This window comes from Varroa jacobsoni, unplaced genomic scaffold (genome assembly GCF_002532875.2).
Source record: "Varroa jacobsoni isolate VJ856 unplaced genomic scaffold, vjacob_1.0 scaffold_1356, whole genome shotgun sequence".
Lineage (NCBI taxonomy): Eukaryota > Metazoa > Arthropoda > Arachnida > Mesostigmata > Varroidae > Varroa > Varroa jacobsoni.
This window is the reverse complement of record NW_019214258.1, coordinates 238517-254308: the sequence shown is the minus strand read 5'-3', so window position 1 is coordinate 254308 and position 15792 is coordinate 238517. Positions and strand designations below refer to the sequence as shown.

Below are 15792 nucleotides of genomic sequence, written 5' to 3'. Positions count from 1 at the left end.
ATTGTTTAGCTATTTCGTATTGAAACAATTGAGCTCTTAGTGAATGAACTCCACAGTAGGTTAATGTATTTGTTGATGGTTTTTGTACCGGTTGTAAATACAGCCGACAACAAACGTGTGAGGCGCAAAAAATATTCAACGATAAATAATGGAAGATTAAACAAGGAACTTGTTAAAAGCTTTGTCGAAAACTAAATCTTTCAACAAAGCCGCATGTAATCCCATTGTTGACTGCATGGAGAAACTTCGAAAGATCTTTTGGCCAACCTGTTTTTGACGCATCATAAGGCTTAATCAACCCAACTATGCAACAAAAGAAATAGTCTATAAGCGAAGGCTCTTCCTATGGTTTAACAAGTCGTAAATTTCTGCCTGCGGCTGCAGCTGCGTTGTAGATGGAAGAAGAAAGGCCGCATGATTATAATAATCATAATAAGATAATTTACATATATTCACATTTCACCGTAAACGTCTGGTACAATTTTATAAAATGAGACTTGTGCGTACCGTTTATTTTTGGGATGCATATTGCACGCTGGGAAAAAATCTTACATTACAAAATCTCGAAACATCTATGCCAGTTTTGAATCTGATATCACATAATTTACCGATACTTTACGATGGAGTTTTTTTTCTAGTTTTTAATTTCAATAATCGTCAAACGACCCAAAATAGGTGAGGTAACTGAGCAAAATCTTCATCACATAACACTTGAATGTTCCTCGTTTTGCCGGTGTGTTCCGGACTTGTAATAGAAGTCTCCTACCTTTCGTTAGACCTGGATTTGACACTCGCGCTGCGCAGATATCATTTGGGACGTTGTGTTGCGTGAAGCACAACGTCCGCCGTACGTTCTGAACGTAATGACACTTAGATATTATTTCATTGCACCTTGAGATCCGAGATTTGCGTCACGTATATTTGTTCTCACGCTTAATGGGTAAAATGGCGCACTTTTCCACATGCAACACTAGGTTAAGTCTTCCGTTCCACTCATGAAAGTCTAGCGGACTTCACTGTATGGATTTCGCTTGTGAACGAATCACAAACTCGCCCGTATATTTTCACATCATTTGCGTATATTTTAAGCGGGTATAAATAACGGCGGGAAAGCTTACATAAAATACGTACGTCAAAGGGCTTAGTTTAGTAAGCTAAGGGCATCCAGACGTCACGCTAGACCTCTGAAAACATTGACCGCTTACACAACTTTTACGTACTTACACCGCTTTAGGCATATATTCAGGTCGAATAAAGACTGGTTATTGCACAATATATTGTCGAATAATATTGCAAATATAAAACCGTGGATTTGGCTAACTTTTAACGCAAAAGTTCCACAGTCGGGATCACAGTTAGGCTATAGCGGACGTAATATAAACTACAGTGCTCGCCATTAGCGTGTAGACAGGGGGTTTCCTAGTTCATGATAATTCACAGTGACGATACTCTTTTACGGCATAGCGCGTCGGTTAGAAATAATCTAAGCAATACATCAATTAGATCGATGTTCATAAATGAGCTGCAAAACTTCATTGCAAGTTTTCTACGTTGCTTAGATAAGTGATTTTTTATATTATAGTAGTCTTGAGTCAGTTTGAGGGTGTGGTTTGCTTTGTTTGTAAAAAATTTGAGGAAACTACCGAACGACAATGTTAAAAGGTATCTTAGGATCGAAAAGAGCCAGGCTGGTTTTTAGTGAGAGCTTAACTGGTCCTTCAGTTGTTCTGGCTGCTACCACAGTCTTCGAGATATAGGCTTTCAGCGACACGTGAATAGGTGATAGAAGAGCGTCCCAATAGAATTGAGTCATAGCTCTGTGCTATCCAGTCGCAGTGCCCACTGCTTTAGGTCGATTGTCGCGTCAAAATTTGATAGCTTCCATCGAACGCTGACATCTTGCCCTAGGTTATCCACGTAGGCGCGATGACTAGTCATGCCCTGCTGAATATCAAAGCGACGTCTGCTACGTACTACAAGATCATTTGTAGGAAGCACAGTGTCGATTTGAGTATGCCGGCTCTTGAAATCCCTGGACGAATCACCACGTAGTCCAGACAAGGGCGGGAGGCTAAAATTGATAGTCTGAGTCAAATGGCTCAAGTCGTGGATTAGCGTCCACTGTAATAATGTTCAAGATTGCCTCTATCTAATCCTAGGATATTCGCTCGTCAACAATCACTTGTCCCAGGAGACAACATGGATCTGACAACACAGTTAGATAGAAGCATTACATTATTTGTTTATTGGCAGTGGATTTTATCCTAATACGTTTCCAGTATTTGTTTGAGAGATTACTATAATTAAAGATGAAGAGAAACATGGACGTAAGTGAGCGGTTTCCGCTATAGTACAAGAATCGCGTGCTCCTGATTATGCCTTGTTTCCTAGTGAAGATAGAAATAATCTAAAGCAGACGACAATGAAATTCGATAAAAGATATCAGCGAAAGTAATCAGTAACACAATAGTAAGGTTGCTTTTTGTCGTAAGGTCGTGTAACTTGTTATAATTCCGTAGATTGTTACAGCTATGGCAGATACGAGCGTATTTCAGAAAGATAACGTACCTAATGTTTGATGAGGATGACTCTGGTTCTTAGGCATCCAGCTTCAGTGTCTGACCTTGAGATTATCATTTTACGCTCTGAGAAAATGTTTTGACAATTGATAAGATTCATGATTCGTATCAGGTCAGAATTTATTGATACTAGCTTTAAAAATAACGGGCCTACGGCTGCCAGATCCGCATGTGTTCTCGATTGACTACAGGCTTGCTATAATTTAGACGTGGTCCGAGTTCGGTCGTCCTACATTTCATTTCCGATTAGGGCCTGCGAGCTCGAGACCAACATGTGAATTTCTACAGCCTACCTTCAATATGTGTACTTGCACGATAACTTCTTCTGCTCAAGCTATGTCTATTTTATGCTACGACCGTTCTAAAATGGTTAAGTTTTGTGATGTATTTTGCTTTTCATATGCAAGCTATGGCTATAGTGGTACCTTTTATAAAAATATTAAAAGATAAAGTCCGTTGGACCCCGACGGGCCGGTGCAAGATGGCTACGTTGACTCTCTCTCATCTACCTCTATCATAATTGTTATTATGATTGGTTATTTTTAGGGGGCTGATACGTCTCTTACACACGGCCGTCTACTTCAGGAGCGCGGTTCGGAACAATCGTACGGTGGCAGAACTGTTCGAGAAAAGCGTTAAGAGATGGCCCAATCGGATCGCATTTCGCTGTGATGATACTAGATGGACCTTCAAAGAGGTGACGATTTATCAGGAGGGCATCCTTTGATCGTTCTTTTTACTTAGCGATTTCGTTCTGCAGTCAATTTTTTTCCTTAATAAGCCATAACGTACTTTTAGAATATACTCCTATTGTCCCAGTTCTGACGTTTCGACCTATTTCATTATGATATATATTTTAACAAATGTATATTCATAGCGCGAGCCCAACCATCCGGTTGCAATTTTCTTTACGACTTAGGCTCTATGGTATTATTCACTGCTATAAACACCGATAGCAATAGGTAAGTAAGTACATTGCTTTTATTAATTATATATACATATATGCACATATACATATATATATATATATCTGCTTCGATTCGATTTTGTATACGCAGCAAACACCCAGCAAAGGACTTTAGCGTATCAAGGTACACTATATGGCGATGAAGAGCGATATTTGAACTAATCTCTAAAAGTAGAAAGAGGCGTTTTTTTCTTATGTTTATAATTAGTCCGTTCCACGAAAACATGGCTAGATGACGCTGGTACCTGTTCGAGCGGATAGATTGAGTAGTTTTTTGTGGATCTCTAAAAATTTCGCTAAGGATGAATCTATCGTGTCTAAAACAAGGGTGTTTGATGTAAGTACGATTTATACACATATGCAGTTTGTCACTTGTGGATGTCTTCGTAACACAATTGACTAAACATCAGTGTACACGCATTCTTAATGTACAGACAGACATGGTGATGTTGTGCAAGTAAGATTTTCAGCTGACTCGCCCACCGGGTACACAACGGTAAGCTGACACTGTCACAATACGTATCTGAAATTTTGTTAATTTTTACGTAGCAAAGTTGACCTTCTGCTTGAGAGCGTAGTTTGCTTTTACAGTAGCTAATTGCAGCTGGAGAAAAGTTCTAAGCTATACGTTTTAAGTAGTCTGTGCTACATAATGCGATTGTAAACATAATTAATTTCGAAATTTTCGACGATATACTGTTATTGTGATAGACTTATCGTTTTGATGGCCTTTCAGTATGGAACGACAGATTCATCTATGGTTTCGTACTAAATAAACTAACCCTGTTATCTCAAAACAATAACAAATAACATCTATTTACAGGTGTTTCTTTTTACAAGTATTGCAATAAATTAAAAAGTTAGGGTTATTACTGTACCGCACGTTCAGAAACACCGAAGTGTTTATAGCCATCGGAGCTGTATATGTATATATATCTCAAACATATTCATTGTTTCTATAGCTCTTTATAGCTTTCAAGTCGCGCGTCTCAGCTAATACCGGCTCGGTATCATTTGAGTACTGAAATTTGAAAAATGAACTCAGATTGTGGGAATACCTCTATTTAGACGGAAGGTAGAATGCCTTGAAGACAAGTGAAATTTCTATAAACACTCCCTACATTTCGCAATTGGATTACGATTAGGGCAAAAAAAGGCTGCCCAGGTCCATAAAAAGAACGTTCCACTTATAGGCAAAGACGTTTCTCTCGCTTTCGTTCTAGAAATTTCGGTGGGAAGAAAGCTTTTCGTACCACTCGAGCAATTACGGGAAAAATTGACGAATTTTTTACGTGACATTTTCATGGCTATAATGTCGCTAAGGAACTAAATATCCACTGCTAAACAGTTTTAAATTATTTGTAGAAAGTTAATTCGAAAAAAAGAGCTTGATGTTTGAACGCTGCATGAATCGATATAACTTACTCGATCGTGTCCCTACCTGCAAAACGCTACAGAGACGCAGCGAAATAGAACCATCTCCGATCACGAATGACAAACGAAAAAAAAAAACACGAAAAAATATTCTCTACAGAGCTTAAACTCATGCCAAAAAAGGCGATTCTTATGTGTTTTGCAAAAGGAACCGTGCATCCTATGTTGCTGCCACTTGGCGGAACGATTGAGTTCGACCCCTACTGTTGACAACCAGCAAGAGATCTGCTGGAACAACAATGTCAAACCACATACATCTTTAGCTAATCGGGAATAGTCTGGGGAAGTTGGATCAAAAATCTCAGTGGGTACGCCGCATGGCCCGAATTTTGCACCATTAGACTATCATCTGTTTCCGTCTCTATGGAATTAACGGTGTTAATTTAGTTTCAGGGGAGGGATGCGAAACTCACACAACTTGTCACAACTTTTCGCCCAGAACACTCAAAGGTTCCGCAGTGATGGGATAATGGTGTTATAAGAGAAATGGCAGAATATCGCATATTCAGTTTATAAATGTTATTATAGACTGTAAAAAAATATTACATTATTTTTTTACCGTTTATACGTTCTCGACAACCCAATAGATAGCGTGCATTAGTGAGCTCGGCGCAGAGTAAACGGACGTTGACGCTTTTCAGAGATTGTCGTTAATGGTGCAACATTTGTAGTCTACAATTGGCAGAATACAATGGATATTCATACGTTATTGTTTCAGTGAATATGATAACTATAGCGATATAACTTACCCAACGCGACATTCTCCAACGTAAGTATGTCTGCCATAGCTCGCAAGTTCGGCTATCAGTAAATTGTACTGAGCGGGCCATTTACTAATTTCTACCAATTCAATACTGAACGTTTCTCAAATTTTGTTAGCCATGAATCCCGCAATTTCTATAACTATATGTTGAACATGCCACTGGAGAACAATTTCGAAATATTTACTTATATAGTAAGTAAACATTTCGATACAAAGCGAGGTATATGACAGATATCGATTTTGATGTTCATTTTGTTCAAGTTCGTATTCGCGAAGTTCAGCAAACAGCGACGGTGCATTGTACCTAACATAAAATGTGCGAGGCAGTTACCTCCAAGACTGGCCTATAATCGAGTAAAAGTAGTGTTAGGCTGATTTAGTTGTATGTCCCGAATTAGGGTTTTGATTTTGTTATTTAGGGTTCATGTGGGGAAAAGTGGCTTACTTAATAAATAGTTGTACTTAATAAATAGAGGTACATTGTATTCATGAATACAATAGACCTCAGTGGCCTTTATTGCCCTGTTGTTCAACAGTATCTAAAGCTTGGTAGCATTCGTGTTTCGTAAATTCCAACGCTCTATTGGAAACAACTAACGTACATAAACGTTAATATGGCCAATTGGATCTGCACGGTGCTTTGCACAAGCGTGACATCATTAGCTCACAACAACTTCAGCATTATAAATATTATAAACATATAAGTTGTGCGGTGAAAAAATGATATACAATTGTGTGTGTGTGTCTGTTTTTAGCGTTTTGAGACGTAATTAAAATCTTCTTTGGTTCGCTCTATAGTTACGGAGTATTTTAGCGTGTATCTAAACTGGCTTTTTCAATGTCTTTGCAGGTAGAGGAGCAATCCAACCGAGTGGCTAATTGTTTCCTCCAGTTGGGCTTCAAGCCTGGCGATGAGGTGTGCCTTTTCATGGACTCACGACCCGAGTTCGTCATGATGTGGCTTGGCCTCTCGAAAATTGGAGTTGTTTCTGCCCTCGTCAATAACAATCTGCGTCTACAACCACTCGTCCATTCTCTGTCCAGTGTACCCGCAAAGGCTTTCGTTTTCGGACCCAACCAGGCTTCCGGTGGGTGGCTAATCGTACAATTATTACCATCAATCGCAAATATATTGTCGAATCGTCGTTAACATTGTGACGTTTGAAATTCTACGTGCCTGAGATAGTCGAATTATATGGTGGATGCCCCTATGTTTCGATGTTTTACGTCCGGTGTTGCCATTAGGCACTCTATCGGACGGCTGGTTCGCCGCACGAAACGGGATCTGTCCCGTTTGCTCGGGTTCGAACCTGCGCCACGAGGTGTTCCCAAGGTTGCCAGGCAAATATTTTTCCCACTAGGCTATTACGGGCGCCTAAAAAGACATAAGCATCCTTAGTTCTATCCAAGTTATTATGCCAAAATATTTCATTTCGATCAAGTAAGTTTTTCTTTTCTTTCTTAATACACTTGCTGACAAGACATGAAGAAAGAGATACATTTCTCCTGGAAGTTAGCATCCAGCGACTGTGGTAAGAATCGGTCGGTGTGGCACACTAGTGTGGATGCGGGGGACAGCCACCAGAATTATATTTATTTCCGTTAGACACTTACGTGTCCGCAAAAAGAATGTTTCTAGTTACCTTGTATCATCAGTATATGATCTGTGGATTTTGGGTAATTTTAGGATTGACGATAGTGGAACAGAAAGACGTAAATATCCCAGCAAATGAGAGGGAGAAGTTTATTGCTTTGGATATGTTTGAATTAATAGTGAGTGACATGCGTCTAAGCGAGTCGTTGTCGTCATTTTTTTTTCTAAATGTTTATATAAATAAGCACTAGATTCATACTTGAATAAAAAAAAATATTAATTAAATAGGCAAACAAACTAGTGAAAAAAAAAAAAAAGCTGAAAAGATTATAAATAATCTAGATGTGATTCACATACATAGGTCCAATACGCTTCTTTTTTAAATAAGAAGCTAGGATATAGTTGTTTCGTGCATTCTCTCTTTCTCTCGCACCGTTATTACTCTCTGAATTTAAGCAAAAAGTAAATTATTAGATGGAAGAAAATTGCTAAAATTGCTAAAAGGTCATGAGAATACCTATATATAAATTATATTATTTTTATATAAAAAAAATCTAACGTATTGGAATATGTAACGAAAATAGATATGGAACGTTAAATGAATAGTAACCTGTAAAGGAAAATGAAAAAGTTTATTATAGAATAATGAGAAATTATTAAAAAGAAGATATTCTCCTTACAGAGCAGTATGTGTAAGCGCAGAATAATTAAGTTAAACGCGAATAACAAAGCTAATAAAAATGTATATATGGGTATTCTTGTTATTACTTTCATATTCTATCTTTTCATCTTTTACATATATACGAAGCCCCCCGGGGCTCAAACCATTTGCTTTATTGGTAAATTCCCCTGCCAATCAACAATGAAAGCAGAGCGCTTGTCAACTTCTAATAATATAAAACGTTGCCCCAAAGGCAATAAACAGGCAGACCTATTTAAAGCCCTGTCACGTTCCGCTAGTGCGAATCACAGGTCCCTGTCAGGTATATCGTTTGCTCGCAACAGCCCCAGGAGGTCAATCTTGTGGGAACAACAAAGATTCTCGCTTTTTTAACAACTTGGTGAAACAACTGCCCTATCCTCATTCCAGCCTTCTATTGCTCACATAATCACATCAAGCTCTTCACATCAAGCAACGCACAATCAAAATGTAAGCAGGTAACTCAAAACTACCCGTTGCACATCTGGAAATTCTGCCCTGATCCTTATACCCAGCTTGAAAATAAGATTAGTGCATCTCAAGTCGTGTACATTCCGCCACAATCGTAGCGTACTTAACACATACGAAATATCTCTTTACGGTGCGGCACGTATCGCATATTAAGCCTTTCATTGACTCTCTTTGCTTGAAGTACGATCGTTAATGACTAGCAGAGAAGAGAGCTCTATAGTTATGATATATTCATAGATGTGACGCTATTTTAGTGACAACCACTCTTCGAGCCACTTTAACATAGATTTACTCAATTTAGGCAAACATGACTCCATTTCATGCATAAGTTCCAAGTTTAACCCATTTAAAAAGAAGGTATACAAAAGATCGGCGGTATATACTCGTAATTGTATTTTCGTAACGGAAATCTATATTGAGCTGAACATTCTTTTAACAAAATGTAATCGGTAAGATAGGCTAGGTCGTATGGGAAGTCCGTATCCTTGCAAAAATAACGTTCACCTCAATGAAGTCACAAATAGTGTTTGTTCTCGGAAATCGTTTTAACAGACACAGTCAACAGTGCTAACATCCGAGCCACCGTCTGATAGAAGAAGGGATATTTTTTCTGCAACTAGGACTACAAAGATAATTATTGAAAGCAAAGATGATGAAGCCCTGGACGACCTTATGAGAATAGACTGTCTCACTCTAATTCCGAGTGGTTTGAACCTACCATCAGTCAACTGAGATTCATTAAAAACACTCGCTTTTGACTGCGGCGAAAACTATATACGTGCGTTCTAATCTATATACCTACGTATTCCCGCGTGCTCCGCACGTAGGGCTATTCTCATTCCATTCTCAAGGATGATAAAAACATAATCGACATTACTGTACAAGCTTTTGCATTTAACTTACGTCACTGAGCAGTTTACTGATCAGCATTACTATAAAAATACCTGAAACATGTCCTTTCTTCCATAGGCTGTTGCTATATCTCAGGCTAAGTAGCAGACGCATGTGAATCCATTAAACGCTTTTTTCGGAACATCTCTGTCTTGACTTTTCGCTGTGCGAATTAACCGTATAGTCCTCCATGATATCTGGAAAGCTGCGATCTTTTGTGGTTACCTTCAAAGTGTATATACTCGCCTTCCAAACTTTCAAATACACTCTTTTCCTCGGAAAGTTACGAACCTATTGAGCAACGCCGTGTTTACTGTTAAAATATGCACACTTTCAGCTATGCAAAGGTAACATTGGACGCAGCTCGATTCCAGGCATCATCATATTTTATGGACTTCCTGTTGAACGTTTGCTTGAAGGAAGATTTCCCAGGTGTTTTTATGATTTGGTCGTGGCATCCTCAATTTGCGAATTTACCTCACTCTAGCAACCCCTTTACGTCGTCTCATGGCCAAGTCACCTTTATCTAGTGGAATAGGCATTAACTACAGACTCATGTTTAGTAATTAATGACTAATACAATACATGTCTACAAAGTCGTTGTTTTAGTTCTTCGCCTATTAGCTACGTAAACATGTCACTTGTACATATATCAAGCCTCTTCCTGAACTTATTTTAACCTCGATTAAAATAGTAAGTGATTTGACTTTAGGATACGTCATATATAGCCACCATTATCGTCGTGAACAATTGAGGTAAAGGGACACATATTACTAACTTCATTTTCAACAATGCATTTTTGCGTTACGCACAAGGTACTCAGAAACTTCAATGAGTCGTTTTAAATGAAAAACAAAAACGTTTTTCATTTGATGCTTGGTCGTTATAAACAAGGGCAGCGGACCTATGTTTGTGCAATGGGAACTTTCCAATCCAAAACGGATGTGACCTGTGGACAAACTCGTGGTTGACGTTTCCTGATTCATCTATGTATATAAAAAAAAAAAACAAAGAAACCATACATCTCTTTTGGCCTGAATAATAGGGATTTATTAAGGACAGTTCGGCAGCCTTCTATCTTTTGAAATCAGACTGCGACTGGGCGGGTGCAGGTAATCAAAGGTGTATCATTATAGAGTACGTATACTGATTTTCGCACAACCTCGACCGCGCTTGAAAAATGATGTTTCGCAAAATTTAGGACTGGCGGCTGTCTATTCACTCGGGGTCATTTTCCCCTTTTTACTCCTCCAGGAATTCCCCTTGGGCCCCCATTTTCGTGTGGCGGTCTTTGGTCTTCGCGAGAAGAACCTTGCAAGTCGTATGCTGTTGGCCTAAGGTTGTATATTGAAGCGCTTAACAAGACCAACAAGGAATTGTAGCTGGCGATAAATTTATTTGTTTTTTATAATGTTAGCACGATAGAATGAGAGTATCTGCACTCAAATGAGCTACCCCGAAAGCTTACTCATATATTAGCTAGTCGATATCTCCGGGGAGTTATTTTCGATGAGAACATGATATTTGTACGACACAGTTCTTTTGCCGGCAAAGTTAACTGTTCTACCTAAATTTTTAGAGCTTCTATCAGGTAAGAATGACCTATCCCCAAATCTTATTGACAAGTTATTACCAAGTTGCCCATTTATAGTTCATCCTTAAATCGATAATATATCAACCCTTTTGTTTTGTAATAGATGCGTTTCCGCCGAGCAGAATTTTCAAGTAGATTATACGAAAAACCGCAAGTTTTTGCAATTGGACCAAATAGCTATCGTTGTCTGAACTATAGTTGAACCATAGTATCGTTGCACGCAGGACGACGTAGTTTTGTGTGCCCGTATTTTTCCAGTTTACTGAAAACAGCCGCGTGTCAACATCTACCATCCGGTATTTTAAAAGTGGCAGAACTTGTTGCTATTTGGAGAGTAAGTTATTGCAACGCTCATCTATATATATTGGTCGACTGCGTTCAACTATCTCTCGTATATATAATACAAGTTAATATATATATAATAATAAGTTAATATATTTATAATAATAATAATAATAATAAAGTTTATTATTACTATTAGCACGACCATGAAAATTGTACTTTCGAATTTTTCTTGACGCTTGCTACATTTTACCGCCACCATACGCCTGTCCTTCTATGATAGTAGACTTTCGTCAGGAGTGGTCAGTTGCTTAATACCATCGCTATAGCTCGGAACGTGTGTCGACGACTTATTGTTGCGAAATTTGTCTCTGCGTGCTACGGATTTATTCGGGTTCCCGCGCCTCGCCTGAACAAATGCGCTCACGTGAGCATCACGACGACTGATATCGCGGCGCGTCTGATCCGTAGAAGACCGCAAGCAACAATTTATCTACAGACGTTGCCTCCTTTTAATATGCCTTGCCGAAACGCACGTCGTTCTATACCTGTCGTGTCTGTTTGCTTTCATCATATCTCGGGATTATGTTCTTTCGATATTTTTAACATTTAGTTTTAATATTTGCATCGCTGCTGCCGTTACCTGGCGCAGGTGGGCGGCGGAAGCCCTTGGTGGATCACTGCAAGCGTGCCGGTAGCTATCTGTTAGCAACGTGACGGAATTTTCGTAACAGACTCTGTCATAATTTGAGCTACTGGAATAACTGCGACGTTTATCTAAGTTCCCGTATTTAACTAAAAGCTATAGCTAACGAATGAAAGCGCCAACTTCTGATTTCTACCGAAAAGGCCTCACAGTACGAATACCATGCCGGATAGCGTGCGCTCTATAGAGGAACAAGTGGCTATATGAAATGTCGAAAAATCGAATTGGATTCAAAACAATTACGCGTTGGCCAATTCGTCCCTGACAAAAGGACATACGGCAGAGTTCCAACAATATTTACTTGATTGTGGAAGACGGTGCCGAGAGAATAGATTGAAGCTTTTGAGAATAGATTGAAGATCTTGATATAAAATTCGAAAAGTATTATATTTAGGCAAAAATATTAACTGGCTGAGGTAGAACTTATTTTCTAAACGAGTCACTTGATATTACTATATGATTGCGTCTGCTTAGTTACGTCCATATCATTTTTTAATCTTATCACACGACAATAACAAGTATAGTATAGATATTTATCCAGAATTTCGTCTGTATAGGAGCGGTATAAGCCTCTGTAACCATCAGACATCGTGGTTTTCAGAGGAAGACCGATGCAGAATCGCTCGATTGACTTCTTGGGCCGCTCGTTGACGCAATGCGCACATTACATATTACTGTGACAAGTAACTTCAACTATAAAAGCTGCTAAAGTCACCCGAAATTTTTGTCTTGCATCGAAAAATTAAGGAAGTTCACATTCAGATAGTACGTTTGCCTAGACGGCGTTTTCTCTTGACGCTGCTAAAGTTTCCTTCTGCCTAAATACTCACCACAGATACGTGCCTATCTACCGGCCAGTTTGAATTTCTAAACAATGGCTGGACGAAACTGGCAGCCATCTTGAACGTCGCGTTTACCTGCACCGCTCTACCCATCCGATTTATGAATGCGATAATGATTTTGATATGGCAAGGCCCGTTCTAAACTGCAATGATTTATATTGACCGTAAGTTAGAGTGAGCATGGGTCTGTATCAAAAAAGGCGGTACCGTTGGCACGCACAGGTTTATTATGGTATTCATGTTAGTCTCGTTGTCTCTAATACAAAAATGATGCTCCGCGTTTAAATACACGGTCAATCGATGCTTTTGCATTTACATAAATTAAACGTAAAAGTTTTAACAATACTGAGTTTTTCTCAAAGGCTATGCACATAGGTTGATACTGCGTTATTGGTGTAACCTTCGTTCAGATCGGTGGCTGTTGCTAGGGGACGCCTATACAGATAATTCCTAAAGCGGGAAGCACTATCTTCTGCTTGCTAGACCATCCGTTCAAACCCATCATGTGTCCCGATATGTAGAGGACCGGGAGATCCGGTGAGCGAACATCTAGTTAATCTGACCGTCAAGAACGACCGTTGACAAGAAGAGGAAATTGCTCTAGTCTGTAAAAATACCAATCAATTATGCTTATGTCGTTGGTCTTTTTTTTACCTGGAACAGGACTCTAGTGGGGATCAGTAATTTCGTATGACGAAATTAGTGATTGGAGAAAACTATAAGGTTCTCACTTTTTATTTTATTAAAATCTGCGGCTATGGCACGAAGAGGCGATGTTCCGTTTACTTCCAGACTGCCTATGTCATGGGTGACCATTCGATAACATGACGTTTTACTGAATCGTACGAAGCCAAGGTATGAATGCCCCAAATATTGACACATTTAGAAGTTGTTCTTGAAAGCTAACTTTATTACACTGACCCTATGTGATTCTCGCAGTTACCCATGATTCGGACGTAAAGAGTTATTTATACTATCGTAACTATGATGAAGATTATGCATCTGTGAAAAAGCATTGCTTATTGTGCTATTCCGATACGGTTGTCAACATTTTTTTTTAGCGACAACAATATATGGTATGCTGTTGATAACAACGGCATGCGGCACAGTGAGCCTTATTTCGTTTCAACGTATTCTTGGTAGGTTGGCTGAGGCCTGAAACAAGATTATTCATTGAGCCTCTATGTCAAATTAGCAATCTTACTTCGGGAAAGTTCAAAACGTCCTATCCCATACAGCCTTTAAGAATGGTAAGATATTCCATAATATAGCTTAACGTAGTGACTCTAATAAAACACAATTTTCTGTTGGTTTAGAAAAGTGTAGTTCGTCCATCGACGGTACTCTTACTGCAAAATTAGCCGATTATTTGTGTTCCTTCCTGCTTTATAGAGTTCGACAATGATGCCTGACTGTTCCAAGTAGCGCCATCTTGGTTGAAAAAGGATCCGGTAACACCAGCTGCTTTACATGCAAGTCCGACATCCTCAAAGATGCTACATGTTTGATACTTCGAGTTTTCGGGACTAACTTCCCTTGGCTAGATAAATGAATAATAGAAACAGCCCCAATCGTCTGCTATCGACTACGAAGACGGTCTTGGCACACACATTACACCCTGCTAAATAAAGAAGAAGATTCTTGTTTGTTCGTGTTGGCGGCAATTATCTATTATGTTGCGTTTATTTTAGATTGACCGGTAAATGAACTAGATTGTCGTAATTACGTAAGCTGACGTAAATTCAATGTTTATGCTGGCCTACGCTATTTTTAAAAAATCAAACACTAATCGTGGCAAGATCCTCTACACCCAAGATGAAGAACTTCGCTGCGCACCCTTCCGATTATAATCATTGCAAAATTGCTATTTTCCCATACTGTTCCATCCATACTGGGCACGCAATAGCCTAGCGGTTTTTAGAAAACATATTAAACAGCGTCCGATCAGCGCTACAATGCCGACTGGCAAGCGAAAATCGGTTCCACGGCATTTGCTATTTTGCTGGTTTTAGACTATTATTTCCTAACACCCTTCGACAAACGAGTCTTGTTGCTTCTTAATGATCGTTTTATTAGAGTTTGATCGACTTACAATGGCGTAGCTTTTGCACACTATGTACACTGGATCATTCTGTACCTGTATCACCTTGAACTAAGAGTCTTGATGTAATATTTCTCTTTTGAAGAGACGAAATCCGATTTAGGCCCCGCCAGTATTTAGTCACTATGGTTTATTAAAAGATCAATCAAAATTTTGACGGAATTACACAGGGTCCAGTATTTCGATTTACGCCCGATTATTTCGATTTCAAAACCTGCTACCCATTTTTCCTTACAGAAAGGGGGTGACGACGTTAATTTACCCAAACCAGTATTCATTATCGTAGTAAATAATGAAATGGAAATTTGCCCACAAGACAATTTCATCTCACGCGGTAAAACAATTTTTTTCCAAGAAAATCACCACTACAATGCGTATCAATGTCTTATTGATTGTTTAAACAATTCTCCCTATTGTTTAATTTCGAATATCTTTCAAATGAAATTGGCTAAAAAATCAATCAAGCTAATTGGCTAGGCATATTACAACGCAAGAGCTGATAAACTTTTGCGTCGTTATACTACACGTCCTTGAGAGTAAAAATTCAGTATTAAATGCAGGAGCAACGCATCGATGAAACACATTTAATTAGTGGCCATATTTCAAATCAAGTCTTCTTCATTGCGCTGTATACTAACGTACACAGCGTTCGGATATGTGGCGGCATGTTGCTTCTGCATAGCGCACACGTGCTTCCCCAAACACGATTAGCGAGCTCCAGAAAAATGACGGGCTCCGGAAAATAGTTTTATATAGACTAATAGGATATTTTTAGTTGCGAAGCTTTTTCAAATTTAGCTCCGATAGGACCTTTTCAGCGTTCGACCGTATGTAGGGTAGCTGTATTTAGAATAGATACATTTGACCA

The 15792-nt window shown here is 39.0% G+C and overlaps 2 protein-coding genes across 8 annotated transcripts in view; one reads left to right on the top strand and one right to left on the bottom strand.

Moving 5' to 3' along the window:
- LOC111269133 (uncharacterized) overlaps positions 1–15792 on the bottom strand; it is a 164801-nt gene that overhangs the window by 77319 nt on the left and 71690 nt on the right. The window lies entirely within an intron of this gene.
- The window catches only part of LOC111269129 (long-chain fatty acid transport protein 4), a 66181-nt gene that overhangs the window by 29091 nt on the left and 21298 nt on the right, over positions 1–15792 (top strand). For all 5 annotated transcript variants that reach the window (XM_022848512.2, XM_022848511.2, XM_022848513.2 and 2 more), the window contains 2 exons: positions 3126–3276; positions 6594–6831. In XM_022848512.2, the coding sequence (XP_022704247.1) occupies positions 3126–3276; positions 6594–6831 (389 nt within the window). The remainder of the gene's footprint in view (positions 1–3125; positions 3277–6593; positions 6832–15792) is intronic.